This window comes from Plectropomus leopardus, chromosome 9, assembly GCF_026936395.1.
Source record: "Plectropomus leopardus strain MGB_pleo_1.0 chromosome 9, ASM2693639v1, whole genome shotgun sequence".
Classification (NCBI taxonomy): Eukaryota; Metazoa; Chordata; class Actinopteri; order Perciformes; family Serranidae; genus Plectropomus; species Plectropomus leopardus.
The window spans coordinates 15,842,625-15,859,331 of NC_142184.1; the positions used below are offsets into that span (position 1 = coordinate 15,842,625).

Consider the following 16,707-nt stretch of genomic DNA (forward strand, 5'->3'; position numbering starts at 1 on the left):
GCAAATTACATTTGCATTGCTCTATTAATAGAAGTGTCCAACAGCAATTTAATTATTTCTCCTTACCTGTGAATTGTGTTCTTCTCTCAATTTAATTCAGTTTTAATCGGTTCAACATGCTTGATTGACATGAATGTCATGAAAAACAATTATCACAAAGTTTCCAAGAGGAATGAGCTAAAACGATAAGACATTAAAAAATAAAACTGAGTGAGTTTGGGTGTCCTTCCACTGGTTAAAGGCACTTGCAACTGGTTTGAGTCTTTAGCCCCTTTAACAACGCCTGTTTAAGGTGGGAAAGTGTTATTCCACCTTGCCGCTCATTATAAAAGGTAAAATCATGGTACAGAAGGACAGGACGGAGTTGTCTCGCCTTTTAGCTCACAGTAACAGCACAGAATTAACATCTGTGATGAAAGGGACAGCGAGCAGGACAGAACGAGTGTGACGTTTTGACAACGTGATATGTGTGTGAGATTTAAAATGCAGCGAGCAGCAGTTAGCAGCTAACTCGAAGAAGAAGAACAGCAGCTGAAAATGTCTGCAAGTTGGGCAGACAATCAGGTTCGGGAGCTCCTTACCCTCTGAGCAGAAGACAAGATTAGCTGCCATGTAACAGGGACAGTAAATTTTTTTTTTGCTATGTTATGCCATTGTTATTGTTTAGAAAGTACTGCCAACACATAATATGTCACACTAGAGGCTGGCAAGACTCTTTTACATCTTGGATGCCGGCATGCTATCTTAATTCACACATTGGGATAACATGGTGCCGCATTTTTTGGTTCTGTGTAAAACTGCAAAAGCAACATAAAGAAAGGACTTTTCAGCAGCCTTACAGCTCAGTCTCTGTGTAAAAAAGTCTTTTGCCGCATATCATCCTTATTTCTCCCTCATTGTGTATCCTGTCACTCTCTAGTGAAACTTCAAAGCCAAGATGCTAAAAGATAATTAAAGCTGTGGAGATACTGTATGTAGTTTACTTATTGCTTAGCAGGGTTGATCTTCTGTTTCAGGTCAAATAAAGGTTGTTTGGTTTGTGGTGTCTATAACCCTCTTTGTTTTTATGGAGCTTAGTCCTGCACACTGGCTATAGCCTTCTTCTCTGACAGCTCCTTTTGTTTTTTAATTGCAGTTGGAGATCCAAGTGGTTCTGATCACTTTTCTTTGTTAATTCAAGGAACAATAACTTTTTTAAAATTTGTTTTTGCCCATCATTCAGACACATACGTTTTGCCATTTGATTTTAGTTTATAATTTTCCTGATTTCTTTTTTGAAAATGCTTTGTTCATTTTGTGTTGGGCTATTCAGACAAAAAGATTATGCTTTTAAATGTCAGCTTTCAGAGTTTGTTTATGTATCTGGCTTTTAATATATACATATATATACACACACACATATATATATATATATATATACGGTTGCACCACTATGCTCCTTATCTTTATGTCATCATCTCTTTCTGTCTCCCTCTCTCTCTCACACACACTTTTGATATTGCTGTGGGGATCTAGCGCTCTCACAAAATCTCTGGCTCAGCATGCAGTCGATGTTCAGTCTACAAAAACACTCTCAGGTCCCAAAGGTGGGTCATGGATAGATTAAAATGGGCATCAAACGCAGAGTTATTTATATCATTTCTGTCAAGCTCTTACCTCAAAGCAGACTGAAGTGGAAAAAAAACCCAATAACAGTATGAGCAGCATGAATGATCTGAAAGGGAGTCTAAGCTTGACAGATTGCAGAAACCACTTCATTTACTTGTTTGAATGTAACTGGTGATTGTGAGAGCCCTTACACCATTGGTTCATAATGATCAGTTGATGGCATAAACAGCCTCATTGCTCTGCCTGAACTAACAATACTCTATTTCAGTCAGACGCACTTATGTTGAGGGAGACTGGATCATTGAGAGGAAATGGCTGTGCAGTTATTTTTATTTCTTATATTTGCAGAAAATGTTCTGCTGACCATTGAGTTCCAGTTAAAATTTTCAGACATGTTTTTATCCTTGCTAGTACTGAGCCACTAGGAAATATTGGAAACAACTAAAGCAACAAGCATGTTGCATTTCCCCTTTAATGCTATATATTCTCTCTCATTCGAGACATGAGCTCAGCCACAATGCTGCTGCTGAATATAGGTCATGATCTTGAAGATTATGGTGCCCAAAGGAAAACCTGAGTGAAATAGCTGTAAGGTGCTCAGTGCATTTGGCTTTGAATACAAAATCACAAAACGAAATGAAAAACTATGGCACTTCTCATCAATTTAAACATTAAACATTGCTTTACTATGGTGTTATACCACTGAAGAGTTAAAAATATAAATTTGCACTTGGATTTAAAGTTAAAGTAAAAACAAGATAAGTGATTTCTTTCTTAACACATAAATGTAAAAAAAAATCTTGTTGAAAATGTGAAAAGTAACAGTAGACAGTTTTCTCCATTTCTGAGTCCATATTTTTTTGGCGGGCCTAAAAGTCTGCTCTATGATGCACTGGAGCCTTCCTTTACATAATCAATCACCACTGTATAAATACCAAAAACAATCAGTTGGGAAGTAGCAGATCCTACCTCATACCCTTTTTCCACCAAACTTAGTACGTGCACTCCGTTTGTTTAAACACAGGTTAATCCACTAAAAATAAGCTATAGACTGCTTTACCACCACCAGTAGAGCAGCCCTGAGTACACGGCTCTGCAGCGAACAATAGGCCTTTCTGAATGTTAGTGCATTGTTTTTTGTGTGTCATGTTTGACATCACGGACAGGTTCGCAAACAGGTAAACAGTAGGAAGCATACAGTCTATGGTTGAACGCAGCATGGATAGAGGTCTGTGTAAACTTTACAGTGATTACTTTTTTTATACCCCTTGCTTATTCAGTCTCTCTTTCAAACTTGGAGTAGACAAATTTGGATCGATTTTTTAGTGCTGCTTAGGTGGAGATGGATGGTAATTAGTGTCAGTGCATCATTGCATCTCGCCAGTTAAGGGGCTAAAAATGAACATATTCACTTGGGTGTTCCAAAGAATGAGCCACCGCACAGCGACAGACTCTTGATAGCAGCTTAACCGTGGTAAAGCATCCTGAACCGGAGAACAAGAGCCGAGCTCCACGGCGATAGACTCTCGCTCAGAAGCTAACATTAGCACAGAGTACACGCCCAAATCATTGAGCAGTAACTGACGCTAGGGCAGGTAGTTGATTCTGGCTTTAACGACTGAAAGCTCATTAGCAATGAATATCCTGCTTATGTTTATATGATTCTGACATTTTATAGAATTGTTTATTCACGCGTTTATTCAAGTGAACAAGTTAAGAGGGCTTGTAGAAGGTAGCAAACCACCGCTTACACACAGGGGATGAACAGACAGTAATATGTAATATTATGGTAGTTAGTCCTAGTAACCATAACATAAGTTCAGCTTCTTCAGTGGACATGCCCCAAGAATCTCAAAGCAGAGAATACTGCTCATTTTTTCCATAGTTTTGAAACATAATCTTGAAGACTTGGTGATTTATATCTGGCTGGGTGGTTAATAAATGATTTTTCTGTGGTTTGCCTCATTATATGTATTTATTTGTGCTTTACCCGGACTTAAACTGACTTCTCTTCTGTTCGATAGACACCTGTAGTATTCATCCAGGTGCCTACAGGGAGCAATGTTGAAGAACTGAAAGATTTAGGCAATCTCCAGGCAACGTTTCAAAACCATTTTTGGAGAAAGGAAATTGTATGGACATTTCACTTTGATGACTCGTAGCCACCACTGCACACAGAAAACAACCACCCACAACAAGCACAACAACAGCCAAAACAGACTTGCAAAAAGAGAGCGACGTCAACGGCTGGATCCAGGTCAGCATTGATTGACTGAGCCAGTTTATTGATGGCTGGATAATAAAAGTGTTTACCGAAGCCATCATTCAGAGGCAGGGCAGCAAATCAAGAACTCCCATCAATAAAACCTCACACAGCCACAAACAATTGCACTTCGATGTCCGACTCCACATCTGTCACAGCAGGCCTGCATGCTCTCAGACTGCCTCCTTTCAATTTAGCCAAACCCAACTGCTCTGCACTTATTTGCTGGTTTCTTTATCTTTTCCTCTCTCACAAAAAAGACCCACAATTACTCAGAGATACACAGAAACACAGTTTCTGACACACGCCATCTTGTTACTTACTTCTACTAAGGAGCTGCAGGTTGCGGACCTCTTCTCTGACCTGCAGCTGGAGGACTTGCTGGAGGACCTCCTGCCTCAGTGTCTCCTGGACAATTCCCATCCTCTCTAGCTTCTCCCCGTTCAAACGCAGCAATGCCCGTCCTGCCAGGAGAAGGGGTAGATGGATTTACTTTCTCAAATGATCTTTCCTCAAGTAATTTCATTAAGTCCATGTATATTTGTCATTTCAGTCAACCAGGTGGTGAGATCAATTCCAAAAGAGTTCATTTTTCCATGTACAATCCCTTGTGAATGTGTCAAAAGCACAAAGTTGCAGTGGGTAGACTTTTGATTGTTTCCACAAACAGGATACAGCACCACAGTTTCCTTTACAGGTGAAGATAGATTCAAGATACATTAAATGGACGGTTCAACCTCAAATGTTGGAGAGATATGAGCTATAGAGATGTCTGTCTTGTCTGGAATATAATGGAACTAAATGGCACTCGCCTTGAGGTGCTAAAAGCACCAAAAGATACATATGACAGGGACAACAGCAATGTCTCTTTCACTTTGAGCACCACAAGCCAAGTGCCAACTATTTCCTTTCCATTTGAAAGAAGGCAGACTATGGCTGGTATCGCCAACATTCAGCATCTCTTACCAAAACAATCTTGAATGATTAATAGCACTACAGGTAAGTGGAAAAATGTGTATTTTTTATTTGGGGTTGAACTGTCCCTTTAAACTCCTTGCTGTTCTAACAAAATAATTTCTAATCACCAGCCACCCCCTCTTTATCCTAATTCTGAATCTAAGGAAGAGATATGTGCAGCCCCCACTTAGTGCACTTTGACTGTATTAATATGAAAGCCTATTTATTGCATGTGCAATTATGTTGTAGATCCACCTCTAATTCGCATTGGTAAAATGTTTCCTTTTTAGTAGTACTCTTTAGTAAAGAGGCAGGCATGAGGAGGCTGGCTGGAGTTTTACTACAGAGTTGGAAGTTAACCCTGGGGACTCACACATTTAACATACCATTACCCACAGTAAACAACTTTTACAACCAAGCTGCACTCACACAAACACAAAGGCAATATGAAAAACTTAAGTATTCATGTGTGGTAATACAGGCGTGTGCGCACACACACACACACACACACACACACACACACACACACACACACACACACACACACACACACACACACACACACACAGAGGTTACTATGGGTTAGGGAGCTATGTCCTTCACCGGTGCAGACAGAGGAGGAATCCATCATACCTGCAGCAGCTCTGTACGATGCCCAAATCATAATTAGACTCATTACTCATGCAGCTCACTCTCCACATCTTTCCATTCATTCCTATTTCCTTCCCTTGGACTTCAGTGCATCCTCTGTGTCTCTGTTTTTCCCCTCTAATTCTGTACAGTATTTCTTTGCATATTTCATACACATAGTAAACTGTATTTTCTGAGTCTCTCACACACATATCTACACACAGACACAAAATGTAGATAACGGGACACAATCATTAAACCATGTTTGTTGTTTCTTTATTTATCTTGAGCAGCTAATACGCATGTCTGTAAGAGGAATGCAAGAGACATGAAGCAAGAAAAGAACAGAACAAAAGAGACAAAAACAAAGGAAAGGTAAATGAAAGGAGAAAAGAGTCGTACGCCCTTTGTCCCCTTGCAGAGCCCATTAAATATAAATATCTTTAACAGAGTCAGTAGTCATATTTCATAAAAACAGGCTGGAGGGTGGAGAACAGATTTATGTGTGTAATAGAGTGATGGACTGAGGTAGGTCTGTTGTGACCCTCAGTGGACTTAGGCCAGGGCTAAGTGCTTCTAAAACTAACTGTAAAAACTAATGTAATGTGCCCCAAGCCATACATACATAACATACCGGTGACATAGGTATGGTACTTCTTCAGTTCTTTGCCCATGTTGCCTAAAACTGATGCTAATACAACACTAAAATACACAAGAAATAAATATTTGGGATTGGTCCATTGTTTATGTGAGACAAGGGGCTGGGTCATGGTCTCAAGAACTAGTCTATACAGCGCATCGTCTGACCAAATCCGCAAATGATGACATTCATCATCTGAGCACATAACAATCATGCTCAAAAGTAGGGTAAAAAACAACCACCACCGAGAGAAGCAAGACCCAAAAAATCTTTATGTATGGGCTGAGAGTGCACATTCTACAGACTGTCTCTTCTTGCAAGGCATTCATATTGTTGTACTCGGAAAACTGACAGAAATAGTCAATAGAAAAGGATATAAGGGAGCTAAAGGAAGTTCAAACCCTGCTAACTTTATCACCACACACCTGGCTAATCACCACGTGAAGTTGATGTGAATAACAGATTGTTGGTTTCAGAGAGTTTCTGGCTGAGGAGGCCATTCTTAATGAAGGACATCTTGAATGGTCAGCCATCGCTTAATGTCAGACTGTTGGCGAGTGTCTGTCTCTCTAGTTCTTGCACTGTATCCCGCACCATAAGCCCTTGTTGGACATAGTCTGATTTTTTACACTCACATTGAATTGGTGACAGAAATGGCGAAGCCTCTCAGTGAACAAAATCAATGTGATTGGCAGTTCAGCTCAGGGCACAAGAAGAGAAATAGAAATGAGGCAAGTAAACAAAGTAAAGAGGGAGTGATGTTGAAACAAACTTGTAATATTAGGTGAGATTTATTTTAGCCATTGAGGTCTGTAACAGAAAGGGTTCGTGATTGTTTCCATTATTTGTTGCTAGCTCACTGTAAATTTTATTTGTACATTCAACATCAGTTTGTGTTGTCAGTGTGCTAATTGGCTAAACAGTGTGTTGAATCCAGACCCTAAAATGATGGCGTTTCCACTGAGTGATGTCATGTGACTTCTCTTGAGATGTTATGTGACATCTCTTCTCACAATAACATTCCAAGAAGCATGGCGATGGATTTTCAAAACATCAGCAGGTTTATGTCTATGTCTGCCACCACACTAGCCGTCATTATTTCCAATCGAAGGTGATGTAGGCATATTATGCGAGTGATATTGGAAAGGCAAGCCCCCTCTATGAGGGAGCGGCCATGTATGAGGGATTTCTAGGAGGTGATGGTCCACCATTTTTACAGAGGAATTGTAAAACTCAACTCAACTTTGGAAGAGTTATGCAACGCAATAACACCTCTTGTAGCGCCTGCTGCATCATGTCAGAGTCAGTTCAATTTTAAGTGTCATGTGATTCTTTGTTGCATATCGTGACCGATAAAAGTGTTTGCATTGCAGTTTTGTGAAAAACTCCTTTTTCGGATCGCCTGACATTCCAGATCATGCAAGCTTAAAAACTTTTTTGTGATAAATTGGAGTTTTATAGACATTGACATTTGTGCAATTTGAGGGTTAATGGAAACCCACCTAGTGTGATGTACCTTCACATTCTATATAGCTGATGGGACGTGAGATAATTGCTTATGTTTTACAAAGTAACACGAAACTCAGAGGGGCAGTGTGCCTCTTACAGCTTGTGTGCTACAGTCACATTCCTGTAGCATTCAGATGATTTGGCAGTGATGTTTCAAAATATTCAATAAATTGTAAACAGAGACTTTGACTATGTCCTTGTTTCTATGGTAACTTGTTTTAGATAGATATTATGTAGCTAGAGCATTCATTTTGAACTGTAGACAGACAGCTTCACTGGATCTACTTGGCAGGTGTTCTAAATCAGGAATTTATTTACACTCTGCACCCAATCTGAATCGAGTATTCACCTATACCACCGTATAACATTAAGTTATGGGGGGAAAGGATATTAAAAGCTGTTCCAACATCTGAAAGGCACTTCTGTTGATCTTTGCTGGCACCTTAACATTTGATATTCCACTGATGGATCTCATTTTTGCGTGTGGACTTGTAGAGAGCCTTCCCATGTTTTCATATGTATGACTCAGTTGACTCATCTGCTGACCGATGCACTCTCACAAGTCAAACTACAGCGCTGTCTATTCCAATCTTCATTTTCTTCTTTTATGTAACTAGCACTCCACAGTGCATATAACTGCATGTGCCCTCTGGAGGCGCAGTAAAATAGGATTTCAGCTCGAAAAATACATTTGATGAAAGTATTGAACGTTTAGAAAGTTCAGTATTGAATTCAAGCTCTCAAGAGTGGTACTGAAGTTGGAGTCAGATGTTGGTTATCAAGATGCACTTGTTTGTACTTGTCCAGTTTTCTCCATCTTCAGGGATTAAGGAAACTTTTTTAGTTAAGAAAGCTTTGTTAAAGTTAAGGGATTGGTACTTTGTAGGCAGCAGGCAGACTACTGAACATTATATCAGGAAGCAGCAGTAATTATGATTTTTTTTTCCTCCACATCCCAACTCTTTGAGATATGATATATAGCTCTCACTGAAGCTAGGCAAGCCAAATTAGGACAGAACTGTCAGGCAGTCCTCGCCTTACAACCAGATGGGCTGGAACAATACAGACAATAGCTACCTCCACTGTGTGCTAGTCTCCACTCCCCGGGAGACAAAACCATGACAAACCAGTTAGCTTTTGTAATGGTTTAATGGATATGTGTATGTGTGCGCATGTGTGTGTGTGTACATGTAGTTTAAAAGCAGATTATTTACTTTTCCTTCGAGTCCAGGTGTTCTCTGTTTCTTTCACAGAGTGGAACAACCCATTTTGTGTGAGCGAAACTATCCAGGGGATACAACAACAATAATTTTCTATTTATTTTGTGCACAGTTATTTTTTCCACACACTTCTATCTGCGCATACACACTCATCAACCTCTTCAACCCATCTCTCCAACAGCCCTCTGGTGTGTGCTTGCCGACAGCAGTACCAGTACGTCCTAGAAAAACCACTGCCCTTGGTGCGTGTGTGTGTGTGTGTGTGTGTGTGTGTGTGTGTGTGTGTGTGTGTGTGTGTGTGTGTGTGTGCGTGCGTGCATTTGTGTGTGTATACAAATGAGACAAAGCAGATGAATAGAGCTCAAATCAATTCCCCTCAGACAGACTTAATACAGCTCCTAATAATTGCCTGCAGATAGGGAGAGTAGTGCTGTCAAAGGGAGAAAAGAGACACAAAAACAAAAGCTGTTTCAATAGAGATCGCTTCTCTCAATTTGGCTACAAAATAAATTGCTTATTAACGACGTCTGTGGGCAAGTGGGAGGCAGTTCTGCCTTGCCTATAAGACAATAATGACACTTAAAACTGTCTGAAAAGCAATTCGAGAGGGAGGAAGGTAAAGACTTCCTTATAAAAGAACATCCTTTAGATTAAACCTTTGATAGCAGAGCAATTCAGTCCATGCTGTCCCTGAAGGCTTATACTGTAGCTTATATTTTTCAGCTTGTATATACAGGAGCAGCGAGGCAAGTGTGTAGCCCATAGCCAACTATTTTTCCACAATATTGTATGTTCTGTCTTCATCTTATCTGCCTCATCTGCAATTCACACATGATAAAAAATTGTGACCTGTGTCCATATATATTACCATGATAAGGAAAATAAAATATTACCGCAAGCTGTAAATTCATGCAGCAGCAGATGGAATGCAATCCGGTCTGCAAAACCACATCTGGAGGTGGTTTGTCTCGTTTTTTGATCAGATCTCAGTCTTTAATCTATACAATCTATTCAGCTTGCAGTCATGAGAAAGTATCTGTGCATGAGCTGAGGACAGCACGTGACAGTTCATTGACTGTCTGACACCCAAAGTCTACGAACCTGCTGACCGTCAGTATGTTTGCAATTTTGTTATCACGATGCTGGCAGAATGTTGACAAGAAAAAAATGCATTAAATAAAAACAGCTAGAGTGAACATAAGCCGCGATCAAGTGTTATTATTCTGATATCCCGTCTAGTTGCAGATCACATTATTGATACCGAGTAAAAACAGAGCCTCCGTCACTTAATCACACACACACACACACACACACACACACACACACACACACACACACACACACACACACACACACATACCATGCCACCGTTTTCACTGCCAGGCATTAAACTTTTACAATGTGTAGATATTGAGTGTAATGTGACGCATTACTTATGGTCTGCTGCAGCTGCTAGTACTGCTAAAACAAAGTCTGCAGGAGTGCTAGAAGTTCGATATTCAGATCCTTGATACTTAAATTTACACTTAAACTTATAAATGAAGAAATTCGACAGTCATTCTTTAACCAGCCTTTTTCATTCGTATCATGTTAACTTTTTTAAAGTGACAAAGTAAATGAGCTGACTTTGTCATCAGTGAGTGAAGAGGATGGTGGATGGCATGTTAGCTAGACACCTGCCAAGCTGCAGATCACTGTTCAAAAGTAACAAACAACAAAATTGGTTGTGATTTAGTGAGTCACTGATGTTTTTCCATCTGCTTTTTGGCTATCAAAATGGGTGCTTTGTAGCCAATTATCACTGAGATAGTGGCTCCCCAAGGGAATGTTTTTTTTTTTTTTTTTTACCAAGACACCATTGCTTGTCCTGCCAGGAAAGTTGCATGAAAAGCAGTTGTGGGTGTATTGCCAGCCCCGTCTCATTCTGCATTTTTTTTTTCTTTTTTACAGAGACAAAACCGCTTTTCTAGGGGGGGATTGTTGCCCCAAAACAGGGGGTTATTCTAAGCCAAAACATGGCCTTTTCCTAATCATTACCTGGTGTTTTTGTGCCTAAACCTATATCCACAAGTTAACCACAATGTTAACTAAACATTAAGTTTCGAAGTATCTGCTACATAATAATCCAACACTTTTTCGGGCGATTGGGTTACTTCAACAAAACATTCAGTCACAGGTGTGATATGAGGAACTTAATTTATCACGAGCTCCACATACATCACATCAACAGTATTAGAATTACATTGCACACACAGTCTGACAGCCTATTTCCTGCTTTTGATAACACCCAACGGAAATATCTGAATCTAATCTACCACTACCTACAATATCAGGAATAAAAACAGACAGAACAATAAAAACAGCTGTGACAAAATAAATACGGTGTGGAAAAAAATGAATCTTTACACACTTGTTTTAAATATAAAAGCAGGAAACACTGAAGGAGCTTTACAGTGATCTCCTCAGGCAGCTTGTTCCACTGTAATGGTGCCCTTACTGAGACACGGCGAGAGACACAATTACTTCTGGGTCACTGAACTAATATGATACAGACACAGAATCCATTACTTGGCTGTTGGTGAGATCCAACATCCTTCTGTGTATGAAATACTGCAGAGACTTTCTACGTAGAGCATTTATGGATGGGATTCTTTGATGCGACCATATGCATCGAAAACAAAAACACATATTCAACCAACATTTGCACAAGAAAACACAGTAGCTAATAACCCAGACTAAATGAAATCCAGCTGGACATCATCAAGTGAATACATAAGGATAATTGGATCCAAGCCTCTCTTTCTTCTTCTCTCGGTTTGAGAATACATAAATAAAAATGATCAGATCAGAGCTGCTGTAACTATGACGGTGGCAGCATTGTAAACCCTGAAGCTAGTGTGTGTGTGTTTCCGCCTGTGTGTGTGTGTGTGTGCATGCAAATGTAAGCGAGTGGTGGCTGACCCTACGGCGCAGAACAGCAATCTGTTCTCTGTGAGACGCTAAAAAAGAAACTGCTCTACCGTCTGGTCTGTCAATGTGCGCGAATAAATGTGCATTTGTGTGTTTTTGTATGCACCTGCTCATGTGTGTCTATTGGGTTTGTGTGTACTTGCATTTGCATGCATTTGTGTGGGCTTGCTAACAAATAAATGTGTGTGTGTGTGTGTGTGTGGGGAGGGGGTTGTTTGAACTCGAAAGATGATAACCCACCGTTTTTTTTCTGCAGCTTTCCCTTTCTTCTCCAAAAATAGGCTGCACTCCCTTCGTTACCTCACATGAATGCCTTTTAAATCTCCTTTCGAGAGATTTGGGTGTAAACCTGTTTCCAGTTGAAAAAGCAAAGCTGTGGAACCACGAACCTAAAAATAAAACTTGTGTGACATTTGGTAAGCCTTGTATGGCATTTGGTTTGCAATGTCTTAGTCCACAGGAGCATCACTGCTGTGCTTATTGAAAGGAGCAGAGGTTAATAGACAAGGTCTGAGGATACCACGCAAGCAAGCAACAACATCTATAAGATCACTCCAGTTCTGCTCTATTAATAGTTGATGAAAATGACAATGAGCTAATGAACTAAACTGGAAGGAGCCTATATCTGCCTGTATGTCTGCCCTTTGATTTTTTGCAAAACAGGCACATTCTCACTTCCTATTTGTCGAAAAACAATGATCAGTGGCCCTACATGTCAAAAAATGACGTGCTACATCAGAAACATTATCAATGACATCAATTTTGGATAACGTGTCATTATTTTTGTGTCTTTTCAAAATAAACTTAGTTTCTGACAAGAAATGTTCAGTAACTGCTCATTAAAGGCATATAGACTTTGTAAAAACAAATTTGCAACAGAGGTAAAAAATTTCCTTCATTTTAGGCAACAAAAGCACATGCATTGGTTGGATTGGCTTAAAATGAATACAGTTATTACAAATGTGATGTAATTTCACAAGGGATACATCTCTAGGGAAGCATTCTACAGGTTCCAGCAAACTACATTGTCATTAAAATAACTTGGCTAACCTTTGATTTTAGGCAGGATACAAACCAGTCAAAGTTTGGAATATGTTTGACCCATCTACCTCCCTTCCCCACAGTACTTGCTCGAAGCTTCAAAAACTGCCACCATCTGGTGCGTCTAATGCCGAGACTGAAAAAGCCTTTTTTGTGTCAGTGTTCAATGTTGATTGCCACTCACCAAGTGTTGGTACATGATGAGTTGGGAAAGAGGCCGCATTGCAAAAAACAAATCATCCCATTGACCTCACACTTGGTGGGTGTATTGCAAGCCCCGTCTCATTCTGAAATTGTCAAACATCTCTGCTCTATCAGTGCTTTCATGGTATGTCCACCTGGAACGAGGCTGGACGGTGTCAACTGAGAACATGGCTGGACAGAACTGGTGCTGTTGTTATTATGTGCCAGTGGACAGCCGGACAGCACCAGGCATGTCCACAAGTTACATGCACAAGTAGCATCTCTTGAGAACGCGGCCATATGGAACAGGTTGTGTGTACATGAAATGCTGAAGGACAGCATCAGGCTATAACATTGCCGGTGACGATAAGGAGCAGGAGTGCATTGTAGGGCTTTTAGGAAAGGAGGTGGATGAGTCTCCAGTGTTGGCTTCTTGTGTGGATGTGAGTTTTTTTTTTCTAAACCTACCATGTGCCTCTTTTGCCTAAACTTAACCATCCTCTACTTTGTTGCCTAATCCTTACCATCGTGATAGCTCGTGTTGTGCTCATGTTGTGTAAACAGTACGTAATGTAATGAAGGTCACTAACAAAGCAGCACCATGTGACGAGTTGGGATGAGAACATATAAGTTATTGCTAACAACTCAAAAAAGTGCACTGTGGAATGTTTGAAAATCAATGCTATTGCTCCCAGAAATAGCCTGGTTCCACATAGCTAACTGTGACCAAGCTAGAGGACGCAACTATGTCATGATGGGTGTGCTGCTCAGGACTCGAGGAGCTGCAGTACAGTGTGACATTTTTTGGTTGAGCGGTTTTCAAGAAAACTGCAAGCAGCAATACTGGAGGCAAAGCAATCAACCTGTTCAAAACAAGTCATTTTGTACATGCGCTGCGCTAATTAATACAAAAGAATCATAATCAGTCACTCATGATTTCAATAAGAAATGATGCATCTTCATGTGTTGTGTACAGTACCTGTGATAGCGTGATGGGAGAAGGCCTCAACATAGGTCAGGTAGTTGTGAGGACAGTGTTTCTTAAGCCACTTGCAGACGTCCTGCTGAGTCCACAGCACCACAGGTTTGGACAGACTGGACAGAGTAGGACTGGTGTGATACACAGTGAAGGCTTCGCCCGGACGCAACTGAAACACACAAGAAGCAAGAAACTTTATATCAACCCATGGGCTTTACTGTAGCATGTATGTGTGTGTGTGTGTGTGTGCACGCTTGTACAATATCAGCAAAACAGAGCCAGTGAGTGTGGGTGTATGTGTATGTTTGTGTTTTAATTTCCTGAGGTACAATAGGACCAAAGTTGGAACATTACTTTTTTATTGCCTTTTTTCAGATAATCACCTTGTAATTGCTCTAGCTTACTTAAATATGCAACATGCTGGATTTTCTCATTAACGTGAAATTAGCTGGGATGATGTGTTCTTATGCAGTTTGCAACAAAAGCCCTTCTGGTAGTGTAGTAAATCACACATAAAACGTGCAGAGTGCAAATGAAGTAATGGAAAGCAGCTTATTAGGGTTTATACAGTGTTATGTAGCCTGCAGTATCATCTCTCATTTATTGCAGATAAAAGCCAAAAATGTGCATGTTTACTTTAACCACTCAAAGGGATAGCACTGATCTTTTGAAGTGGGGTTGCATGAGGTACTTATTCATAGTCAGTGTATTACATACAGTGGATGGTAGTAAGCACACCCCCAGTTTGGATAAGTGAGCAGCAGTACTACCACAGAGGCTATGCAATCTGCTGCTGGGGATGCAGGCCGTTCTTACCAAAAAAATTGCCATTAAGATCAAGGCAACATGCAAGAAGCTTTCTATGACCCATACTTGCATTTATTGTCGGCGGGTCAAACAAGCACAGGACTTTCAACTAGTAAAGGAGATTTCATTTAATAACAACGTAGCACAGTGTGCTAGTATGTGTTGCATATTATGCAAGCGATGTATGTAAGGTGACATATGGCACATCTGTCACATGACATACTACATAAAGACAAACTATAATGTTTAAAAAAAAAGAAAACACCTAGTTTGGTGCCTAAACCTCACCACAAACCTTTATAGCATAATGGTGACCTTTTCGTAGAATTAAGGACATGTTTACTACTGCAACTGTTACAACGATAATATTTTGTTTGGGGGCATTTTTGTGTTATTGTAGGACTTTGTTATTGTGTGACTTTGGTGAATCCAAAGTTACTAATAGCAAAGACAAACTAACTGATAAAGACAGTGGTAGACCAGCAGCTCCTGTGTTCAGCGAGGTATCATTACTGTCTTTGTCAATGAAGTCTGTTGGCTTTGACGAGAGCAAAGTTGGAGAAACTAGAGTCGTTAAATGCTTTCCAATGGAAAAGGGCTGTCTGCTGAAAATATCCTCAACATAGTGTGCACTTTAAGGCGCACACAGTAGGATTTACTGGCATCTAGCATCTGACATAGCTGACAGGAAAATTTGAAAGGCCCCATCTAGAGCCAGTGTTTTTTTTCCTGTTCTGGGCTACTGTAGCATAACAGAGCAGTGTGACATGGTGGACCCCATGGATGAGGACCCACTCCCTGTGTAGATATAAATGGCTCATTCAAAAGTAACAAAAACACAACAATTCTCACTGTCAGGTGATACAAAAAAAAGAACACATACTTAATATATTATATTCAATTTCTGACAATATATCCCCTACAGTTGGCTATAGTTACCAGCTATTCCAAACTGGGATAGCCAACTGACATCTTGTGTAAGAAATACACTGACTTTGGATAAGTGCCTCATACAACCCCTCGTCAAAAGATCCAAACTATCCCCTGAATCTTTTGAATAGTGATAGTCTGCCCTTCACATTCCCCAATTCACATAATTAGCTCAAATATAACCCAAATTAACAGCAACATAAGGTTTAAAAGCTTGTAGGCATAGAAGGGCAATCAGGTGCAGTTCTTTTGATTAATACAAGCACTCAGTTTTACGCCTTTCAACCCTAATTTAAGGAGACAAATGTAAAGCTGCTATCACCATATTTTCTCACATATTACATTATTCTAATTCTGTACAATGTGGCCCCACAAAACTCTGCCAACAACATATCTTGATACCGTAATTACATTCCATATATTACTTCTACCAGGATGGGCTGTGTAGTGTTGTGGCTGCTGTGGTCTTATTCACAGATAATTTTTATGACAGCGGTACCATCATTATGCAGCCAATGCCGCATTAGTGTGATTCTGTCGTATATATCCGTCTTTATTCCACTCATACTCAATTTCTCTCTCTCTTCACACACCTTCCTCTGACCCCAAAACATGTCAGACTCTTCTGTGTTCAGGGAATTAATATGGACATTAATAAAGTCACAGCCAGTTCATATGGGCAGGAAACACAGCCACTCCTTGTCCCCTCAGCTCTGTCTCTCTTGTGTGACTTAGTCTCATATCTAATCCATTCATTCATGCTCTGACTGTGCCAGCTCTACAACAAAGGCTTTGGCTGATTTTCAACAGAAAAACACAGAACCGCTGCCAAACGTTCCACTCTATAACTGACTGCATTTAATGGGATTATGTATGCTGAAATGTCATACACACAAATGAAACTTGCACACACTCTTGTTGCTTAATATCCAATGTCCCTGCCACTTTCATGTTAATGACACAAAAAGCA

The 16,707-nt window shown here is 40.1% G+C and overlaps 1 protein-coding gene across 2 annotated transcripts in view; it reads right to left on the reverse strand.

The window, feature by feature from the left end:
* Positions 1-16,707, reverse strand: part of samd10b (sterile alpha motif domain containing 10b) — a 68,017-nt gene that overhangs the window by 8,581 nt on the left and 42,729 nt on the right. For both annotated transcript variants that reach the window (XM_042492266.2, XM_088082080.1), the window contains exons 3-4: positions 14,001-14,169; positions 4,195-4,335 (exon numbers count right to left, since the gene is read on the reverse strand). In XM_042492266.2, the coding sequence (XP_042348200.1) occupies positions 4,195-4,335; positions 14,001-14,169 (310 nt within the window). The remainder of the gene's footprint in view (positions 1-4,194; positions 4,336-14,000; positions 14,170-16,707) is intronic.